The sequence below is a fragment of the Myxine glutinosa genome, chromosome 5, assembly GCF_964187855.1.
Source record: "Myxine glutinosa chromosome 5, kmMyxGlut1.1, whole genome shotgun sequence".
NCBI lineage: Eukaryota > Metazoa > Chordata > Myxini > Myxiniformes > Myxinidae > Myxine > Myxine glutinosa.
The window spans coordinates 137,374,365-137,384,858 of record NC_136265.1 but is presented as its reverse complement, the minus strand read 5'-3'; the positions used below and the strand labels follow the sequence as shown (position 1 = coordinate 137,384,858).

Below are 10,494 nucleotides of genomic sequence, written 5' to 3'. Positions count from 1 at the left end.
CAAGTTTATTCTGGTAATTTGTAACTTTGAATTTCCTAGAGCGTTTCTCTCATTATTTACCTCAAGAGCATTGAATTCCGCACGTATTTCCATAAAACCTGAAACAATTAGAAAACATTACACTTATCGCATAAAATTAATTTTAAAATTCGAACTGAAAAAGTTCACATAATGATGAGTAAATTGCTTTGCACAGGATTTCACCACATTAACCGTTAAGTGGATGTCAAAAATAGAAGAACAGGAAAAAGAAGAAGAAAATAAGAAAAAAGAAGGAAAAAGAAGAGGAAAAATAAGAATAAGAATAGAACGGCACTCAGTAGAGAGCATACCTCCGCCTGGTTGGCCATATCTTCCAATGGTGAAGAATCACTTAAAAAATAAAATAATTATCATATCCGAATACATATTCAGATCTTCACCAAAATCGAATCTATTTGTTCTTGTCAAACACCCAACCGGTCCACCAAGTTTCCCTCCTAATCCTTCATGGTGCCACAATATGGACACTACTTGTGTTTGAGATATCCTCTCAAACTTTTTGAGATATCCTCTATGTATCGTTCATGGCCCAACCTCCCAATGGTGAAGAATCACTTTAAAATTCTAGTAGCCGGATCCGAATCTGGATCTTCACCAAAACCTAATCATTTCGTCCTTGTGACATACGCTACATTATGTGACTTGTGACATATTGTACACCGCACCTTTCCTATGCCATCTCCAGGCGCTGCATAACGTCATTGCCGGGCACCGAAGGGGGCTCGGCAGTGACGCACTCTGAAAGGGAGTACTGTACTCAGTTTTCACTCTGGTTGTTTTCTTGTTTTCTTTCTTGTTTGTCCGGGCGATATCTCAGCCGTCCTTTGAGCTAGGAAGCTGAAATTTCGGCACAATCGTGAGCCGCACGTGCGCGTGTAACTTTGTCGTAACTTTGTCGTGTGTAACTTTGTCCAAAACGATATTTTTGGTTTTTTGATTAATCAATTAATTGAAGAGTTATTTAATTATTAGTGATTAATTAAGTACTTGTACATTTACTTTCTCTTCTGACCATTATCTAATCTGACCATTATCTTCTAATAAATTAATCGATTAATTATTTTAATTATTATTTGATTAATGACTTCTTTTTTTTTGAGTTACAGATTCGGATGAAATGGTGGTGGTTTGTGTGTTCTATCAGCGAATTGATTAATTATTTTATTTTTTTGTTACTAATATTTATTTATTTTCATTATTAATTATTTATTTATTTTCTTTCTCATCTGGCCAATATCTCAGGCACCTTTTGAGCTAGGAAGCTGATATTTGGACATGACAATGACCAAGTGATTTGGCTGTAAAAGGTATTTTTTATTTATGGATTTATTAATTAATTGATTAATTATATTAATTTAATTATTCGATGAATAACTTAATTAATTAATTTTTTAAGTTACCGATTCGGATGAAATGGTGGTGGTTTATGTATTATATGAGCCAATTGATTAACTATTTAATTTTTTTATGATTATTATTTATTTATTTTCATTATTAATCATTTATTTATTTTCTTTCTCATCTGGGCAATATCTCAGGCACCTTTTGAGCTTGGAAGCTAATATTTGGACATGACAGTGACCAAGCGATGTGGCTATCAAGGATATTTTTGATTTATTGATTAATCATTTAATAGATTAATTATTTATTGATTAATCAATTAATTATTTAATTTTTTATTAATGACTTATTTAATTAAATTTCTAAAAGATACATCTTCGGATGAAGCACCAGTGGTTTAGTTATGCTATTAGCCAATTGATTAAGAAAATATTTTATGATAATCTTTTATTGATTTTAATTATGCAATTAATCAATCAATTATTGTACACCTCTCCCTCCCAACGCAGCCTCTATGAGCTGCACTGCGGTATTGCCAGGCGCCGCCGCGCTTTAGGATATTTAATTATTTGGCATGGGGGCGGTGTACTTTGAATGTATCTGTACTTGTCCACAATTTTTTTGAGATATTTTGTTCACAAACAGACAGACAAACAGACAAGGGTGAAAACATAACCTCCATCCACCTTTGGTGGCAGACGTAAAAAGAAAAAATAAGAAGAGGAAGAATGACGGGAAAAGAGGAAGAAAAGGGAAAGGAGGGGAGGAAGAAGAAACTGAAAAATTAGAAACCATGGAAAAATAAGAAGAAATGGAAAAAGAAGGAAAGGAAAAAAAGAGGTGGAATAGAGGAAGAAAAAAGCAGAAGAAAAGGAAGAAGAAGAAAAAGGAAAATAAGCGGAAAAGGAAGAAGAAGAGGCAGAAAGGTGTCAAAGAAGAAGAAGGAGAAGTAGAGAGGAAGAGGGAAGCAGAAGAAATAGTAAAGAAGAAGAGTAATTAGATTTAAAAAGAAGAGGAAGAGAAGCAAGCAAGAAGAAGTAAACTTAACAGTATTTACAACAATACTGTAACAATATACTTGTAGAGAGAACTTTGGCGCAGGGTGCCGTTCGGCCCATCATGGGTGCGTTGCACCAATCCCAGATACCATCACCAATCCTCACGCAATCTGTATTTGCAGATTAATAATAATCACCGATCCACACAACACGAAAGCACGATCTGTATTTCCCGCCTTTCTCGTTCTCTCACTCACCAAGAAATTAATATGACTATGAAGATCTTGTTAGAGCAAAATCGATCTGCCTTGACGGTGAAGAGAAGTAAACATTTAATCATGGCAATTTGTAATAAGTAAGTAAAAAAGGATCATGAAGGGTGAAACGTGTACTTCCGGTCACGTGACGCGCGCCGGGGATCTCGTCGGCGTTGCGCGTCCAGCTCGTCTCCCTGGCCGGATTCGGGTGACGCCACAGAGGATTCGAACACCCGAACGTCGAAGAGACAATTCATCGACATCGAGTAAGTTTGTAGACGAGTGTCTGACGTGTTCTTTTTTGAGGGAATAATCATTTATAGTCGCCCAGCGTCTCTGGTTGAATTCGGACTCGGCTGTTTACGTCACATTATTATTTTCTGACGTCAGCTCATAATTCTGTTGAGTTTCATCAATGGAGAATGAACGTTAATACAAATTAATTCACAATTGTGCTCCGTGAACGTCACCAGTTTATCACATCAGGAAGTACTGTACTGGTGTTTACTTTTGATGTCTGCCAAAGCATGTACAGTATTTATAGAATGTACCAGAAATTCCTGATTGGTGTTGTACCGTGTGTGGAATGTAAGCTTAATGGCTGTCTCCCTTTTTTAACCCTATTTACCTTCCCAGGAGCGACGTGGCAACTTGCATGGCTGTGAGCTCCTCCCCCCTCGTCAACTGAGCCAAAGGGCGGGGGGGAGGGGTTTGGGGGCAGGGGAGGGGTCTGGGGGCAGGTTTGCTGACCTTTCGTTTCACGAAACAGACCTTTTCATTAAACCTATGTAGATCCTGTTTGTAACTCCACCTCCTCTGGATTCTAGATTTTCTCTGTTAGGCTCTTTGTCCTCGTCTATGTCTTCTCCCATTCCCCCCTCTCCCAGCCATGCGTCGCTCATGCCGCATCTTCATTTTTGCCGTGTTCGCCTCTCACCTTGCACTTTTGTTGTTCCTGCTTTCGAGGGCCAGCTCTCCCTCCACGGCCACCTTCTCTGAACAGAATTTGCTTTCCAACTCGTTTTCCCATCTCACCTCGCACCTCGAGCTCGAGCTGCAGCAACAGAAGCGCATCTTGGATATACTAAGGCCCATTACAAACAGAACTTCCAAGCCGAGGCAAAAGTTTCCACGAGCCGACACCAGCGTAGCCATCCTGGTGGTTGCGTGTGATCGCCCGTCGATTTCGCGCTGCTTGGATTCGCTCCTTCATTCCCGCCAGGAGCTGGTGACGAGGGGCAGAGGCTCCGAGTCACGGATCTTATCCAGCTTCCCAATCTTTGTCAGCTTGGGATGCAACAACAAACCCACCGCGCAGATGATCACCCATTACAAGAATAAAGTGACGTTACTTCAGGCACCCGAAGAAGTAACGCAGTTTGAACCCAAACTGCCCCCAACGCAGAAGAAGCTTACGGGGTATTACCGCATCGCAACTCACTACAAGTGGGCCCTCCAGCAGGTCTGTATGCTCATTTGGAGAATCCCCATAATTCCCCGCAAAGTGCGCCTCTCACCTCAGCTGTTCAACCGGTTCCAGCCCCATTACACAAGTGCATTCTTTTCCTCTGCCTCAGATTTTTAACGTGATGGAGTACGAGGCGGCAGTTGTGGTTGAAGATGACCTGGAGGTGTCGCCAGATTTCCTGGAGTACTTCCTGGTAAGACCGGTGGAAAACTGTTTTGCTCGTATGTTCTCTCTCCTTCCTTGCTTCCTCTGAGGTTGTGAATTGATATATCGAAGAAAAATAAAAATTGACATCTACAAAAGGTACCTTTTCATCAAACTCGGAGCAAGCTTGTAAAATACGTGTGATTGGCGTACACGCTCCGTGTTGAGAAAAAAACACGGGAGAAATGAAACCGCAGTGGTTCATATTGATCTTGAGACTGACTTTCCATCTACTTTGAATCTCCATCATTTGCTGGTGTTTAAAATTAGGTTGACCATTGTGTTTGTGTTTTTCTGTGTCTTGTAGCTTCCGTGTGATCAACTTTTGCTTAAATACAAGGTGTTCCTTGTTTAACACAAGTTATTCTGTTTGTTTTTGGGGGTTTTTTTGTTTTATATTTTTACGAGTTATATTTCTGAGCGTCAAAGTGAAAGTGTAACCTCAAATTCATCATAAAACTGTGAATATCCAATCGTGTTGAAGGTGTGAGTAACGTCACAGCCAATCGTAGGTCAGATATTACTGCACATTCAACTTGAATATAAATAAACCTGGAAAGGTAAGTGGTGAATATTTGTGATTAAATGGTGTTTCTTCTTCTTCTTCTTCATCATCATCTATATAATAATAGCGTAAGGACTCGACTTTGTTATCCCTTTTACGCCACACCCAGTGACCCGATGCCCACGGCACTAATGGATTTACGATCTACGAACCGCGCTCTTTGTTTATCACGTACAGCCATACTTGAAAAATCTGAATTAGCCGACGTTGGGGCCCAAAAGCATCCGATTAACTGCCGATACGACGCCATCGTATTGGCGTCTGCTGGGCGAAGGCGAAGCAAGCCGTCCGCTGATTGGACAGGCGAAGGCGAAAGCAAGCCGTCCACTGAGTGGACAATCCAGGGCATGCATTTGTGCCGGTGTCGGCGATCGTTGTTCATATATGCACTCTTCATTCTCATCTTTCTTCCTAACTCTTACTCGGACAAGGAAATCCCCTATGCCATCCATAATGGTACACTCTATCCATACACCACATCCTCCCTTCCGTGTATGTTCCACGGGTTTCGGCTAGTTATCATGAAAGTACCACACTCTTTGGAAAGCTGCCGAATGCTCAATTGGCAGGGTTGTGCTGGGCGGTCTGCCACTGCCTTCCCAGCAGTCAAGCAGGACAGGAATTGGTCATTTGTTTAGAGTGCCGGTGATAACTCTTCTACTCTTTACAAAAGACACAGTGGGGTTTTTAGCGTCGACCAACTGGCAGACGGGTAAAAAATGTAATTGCTAATTCCAGCAAACGACTAGTGGTCTGCATTGGTGGCACACGAATAAACACATGACAATACTAGAAGAGTTCATAGAACACGATACTCCGTGCACATGTTAAAGTTTAGAATGTCGGACCCCAAAATGTGCGGGGCATACGTTCCTGAAAAATGTCGTCAATGTCAAATCCGCAAATGTCGAGGTAATGGTTCAATGGAAAAAGTTTCCTGGCGGCTCTTAATAAGGGAAATTAAAAATATATATATACGAAAACGAATGCACATCACTACAGTTTTATTTAAATGCTAAAAAAATAATAATACTGTAAACCTTTCCAAAACGTTGCTCACTCTTTTGCCACACGTGTCATGTTGAATGAATGAATGAATGATCGTTTTAAGGCCATTTTCCCCGCTGGAGCCCCCCGCCCGACCATCCACCGCCACGCCACCTACCACCCCCACCCAAATCGCCAGGGGTCGTTTCGGCCGGGTCTTCAAGACCCCCCTCAAACTGACTCTCCCGGTGCATGTTAATTCTGGGGGGGGGGCGCATGTAGCGGTTACCGGAAGCATGACACAATTACCTTGCACCGGCCGATGACGCAACCGGCGAGCGGTCACTTGTCCGGACTCGCCCGGGCGTGTCCAGACTTGCCTTTCCTGGGCAAACACTTGGCTTACCTATTTGCATACCACTAAAAGCCTTGCAGGCCCCATGACAATCATGGTTCCCTGTTTGAGGCAATGTTTTTATGGCCGGATGCCCTTCCTGACGCCAACCCTTGGTCGCCTCTTACGATGCGCAGAGATAGTGTGCCTATTCTGAATCGGGGTACACACCGTGATCATTCATCCCAGCAAGCTGGTACTCAATTTGCCGACCTCGGAAGGATGACAGGCTGAGTCAACCCCCCTGGCTTTAATTCAGCGATCGATCGGGATTCGAACCCAGGATCCAAGGATCCCAAGCCAGCACCCTAACCGCTAAGTCAACACACACGTGTCATGTTACTTTATCGAAAACTAAATGCTCGTTTTGATTTGATCGTGCATGATCCCCAAAGCGCGCCTGATCCTGGAAATAGATGCCGTTTCAACAGCTCGGAGTTTAATCTTGAAGGATGATACGGTATTTCTGTATTTGTAAATTACATAATTACATCTATCTATAATTCCATTAATCTCTGTGTGTATGTGTGTATGTGTGTATGTGTGTATGTGTGTATGTTTGTCTGTGACCACTGTTTCTCGACAACCACGGGTCCGATATACTTTAAACTTGCCAGGTATATTGCTGGGGACCCGAGGATGTGCCTTTTCAAGGTTTCATATTAATCGGACAAGTACTTACCGAGCTATGGCGATTTCTTTACCAAACACTGCAAGCCGTTCGCTTTGGACCAAACCATTGCATGTAAATAGAGGGGGGGGGGTTCTGTGGTCGTTGCGAATGGACCAAACCATTCATGTAAATAGAGGGGGGGGGGGGGTTCTGTGGTCGTTACTGCCACGTGGTTTCAAAGTTTTTTTTTGTTGTTGTTGTTTGCACGCATGTTTTTTTGCACCCACGTACGGGCACGCCCTAGGATGTTTACACACACACACCCCTACACAAATTTTTTTTTTTTTTTTTTTTGGCAAGGAACGGGCACCCACGTACGGGCACGTCCTAGCTTATATATAGTACGGGCATGCCCTAGTAATTTAAAACGTACGAGCATCACAGTCCTTGTGTTAGAATTTCATTTTATTTTTGGGTTCAAAATTAGATTTCATTTTTACTTACCATGAGCCAGCCTCGCTGATCGGTGCAATATTTACACCATGGATATATTGTGCCGATCAGCGAGGCTGGTTGATGGTACGCAAGTAAAAATGAACTTTTATTTTGGATCTAAAAGAAATCGAATTCTAACACAAGGGCTGTGATGCTAGAGCATTTAAAATTACAGTGTGCAATTTAAACTCAACGTCTCTCTTTGTAAGATACCGTAATACAGAATACCGTATCTTTCTTCAAGCTTAAACTCTGAGTAGTTAAAACAGCAGATATTTTGGGGTCAACACGCTCTTTGAGGAGCACACTTTAATCGCCTGCAGGCTGTAATGTACTGCTATGTCCCTGGTCCATGTTTGTTGTTTGGTTCCGTGTTTGTGAATGGTCATAAGCCCGTCGCACTCGGACGGGATCGACTGTGATCTCGCAAGAGCACTCCTTGCGGCCTTCGCCTTGCCAATAAAGCAGTATAACTCACAGACTAAAGGTATTTTAAACAGTATCACGGTATTTTAAACAGTATCGCGGTATTTTAAACAGTATCACGGTATTTTAAACAGTATCACGGTATTTTAAACAGTATCACGGTATTTTAAACAGTATCACGGTATTTTAAACAGTATCACGGTATTTTAAACAGTATCACGGTATTTTTAACAGTATCACGGTATTTTAAACAGTATCACGGTATTTTAAACAGTATCACGGTATTTTAAACAGTATCACGGTATTTTAAACAGTATCACGGTATTTTAAACAGTATCACGGTATTTTAAACAGTATCACGGTATTTTAAACCATTTTCAATGGTTGCTAGGATACAGGGCAATATGTAGAATCGTACTAAAGGAATCATAAGACTTAAAACTAAACAACAGATATATAATTAAATAATCGCTCGCGGTTCGCAATAAATTAATTAATTCCTGCGAAAAACCGCACAGGATTGTGAATGTAGAAGCAGGTCGCATTGTATCAATCGCGAATACATGGGGTCCATGAATGCCGAGGTCCGACAGTACTTCAATTTCAATAAAACGATAGTTTAAAGATCGCTAAAAAAAATTCAGAAGTTTAGCACTTCTGAAGCAATCTCGTACACCACCTTTACACACTGTAATAGGATGACGTTGAGTCGCAGTTTAGGAGATGAAGGATTTATTAATCACCATAGAACACAACGTCAATCGGCATCGTACATAGCCATATCAGTGGCCTCTTCTTCACCCTGATGCTGCACCCCCTTACATGCCACGCCCAATCATGTTATATATCAATAATATATATCATGGTTCTTGGAAGTATTATGAAGGTGATTTGTGTTCTAAAGTATTTAAGTATCTATCTATAATTCCAGTAATCTCTGTACGTTTGTACGTTTGTACGTCTGTACGTCTGTACGTCTGTACGTCTGTTTGTCTGTGACCGCTGTTTCTCGACAACCACGGGTCCGATATACTTTTAACTTGCCAGGTATATTGCTGGGGACCCGAGGATGTGCCTTTTCAAGGTTTCATATTAATCGGACAATTACTTACCGAGCTATGTCCAAAAAACGATTCAACCAATCAGAGAGCAGCGAACTAGCGCGTGTGCCGAACGTGGCGGACACACTCTGCCTCGGATGGCACATTTGAGAGCGTATTCATTTATTTCACGTTTGCAAACTATGTTGGCGTTAAACTATGTTTTAAAACTAATAAAAACGAATTTGCGATTCATTCGCTTTCCTGCGCGTTTGTGCACGCGATGGCGATTTCTTTACCAAACTCCGGAAGCCGTTCGCTTTGGACCAAACCATTTCATGTAAATAGAGGGGGGGGATTGTCACCGTACTCGCAAGCCGTTCGCTTTGGACCAAACCATTTCATGTAAATAGAGGGGGGGGATATAATTTTAGATATAGATATAGTACGGGCAATGCCCTAGTATAATTCAATTTGAATGAAGGTACAAAGAGGATTAAAGGCATGTAAATAAATTAATGCCGGGTTTTCCCCAGAGTCTAATACATCACCCTATCTGACCCGTTATATTAATTGTTCATGGCTGGTGTTTGTGTCCTTTATAACGTCCTTTATAACGTCGTATAAATGTGTCCTTTATAACGTCGTATAAAACAGTAAGTGTGTTCTTTGGAATGATTTTCAATGTCTAGCTAGCTGTCTATCTGAATGTCTAACTTTGAAGATCACTTCATTTTTTTGAAAATTTACCAACATCTGATTTGCTGAAATATAATATAATTTTATTTTTGTCTAGCAATGATGTAGCACTGCATAGGAATCTTTGTTCTCTTCAAAAGATAGCAAATATATATTTATATGTATGTATATATTGTTGTGGAAATGAGAATTGTGTTTTTTTATTGTTGTAAAAATATCACCCTCCTTCCTCCAGTTGTGTATAAAGGTCAAAGGGCGTCCCTTAGTTAGGTCATATACAATCACGTTAGCCAATCATAGATTTCCTCCTTGTTGGTAGTTATTTCCTTATTCTATGTAGGTTAAGGCCTTGTCTTCCATTAATTTAACACTCCATTGCACCGAATTCAAATAGAGTAGATTCCCTTTCATTCCCATTCCTAAAGCCTTTATTACCAACTGCATTTGCTTCCATTGAGCACGCGGTCGGCTCGGAGAAGAAAGGCGTGTCTCTACCTCGTCATAGAGGGGAGGAGTGAGCCAGCCCCGGACAACCAACCAAGCACGAGGGGTTTGGCTTGAATAGGGCGGAGGAAGAGCGATCGGGGAGGTTCGAAAAGGTTCAAGGGTGGGGCTATATATAACCCGCGGGAGATGCCCCCACCTCAGAGGAGTCCAGATGAGCTACGGAGATGAGCACAGAGGATGAGCGCTTAAAAAGCACGCGACGCACCTGAGACGAGCTGCGTGATCCAGGAGAGGAGAGAGGGATGTCCCATGAGCTTTAAACCACCACAGCTTTGAGCTTCGACGGCAGTTTTCGACCGTAGCCGCGAAGGAACGGCGGCTGCTGAACCTGCCGATCGAGAAGGGGGCGGCGGCTGCTCACTCCCGGCCTGACCGTGCTCCGGTTCCAGTGGGACCTTCCTCTCCTTCCAGCCAATCGCTCCTGCCTTCATTCCCCATTCGTGTGAGTCTGTCTTTTG

General features: G+C 41.9%; 1 protein-coding gene across 1 annotated transcript in view; it reads left to right on the top strand.

Annotated features, from left to right (window-relative positions):
- Positions 1-2,755: 2,755 nt before the first annotated feature.
- MGAT1 (alpha-1,3-mannosyl-glycoprotein 2-beta-N-acetylglucosaminyltransferase) overlaps positions 2,756-10,494 on the top strand; it is a 29,381-nt gene continuing 21,642 nt past the window's right edge. Inside the window, exons 1-3 of the mRNA XM_068116094.2 lie at positions 2,756-2,904; positions 3,275-4,100; positions 4,216-4,299. Of these exons, the coding sequence (XP_067972195.1) occupies positions 3,528-4,100; positions 4,216-4,299 (657 nt within the window). The 5' untranslated portion in view covers positions 2,756-2,904; positions 3,275-3,527. The remainder of the gene's footprint in view (positions 2,905-3,274; positions 4,101-4,215; positions 4,300-10,494) is intronic.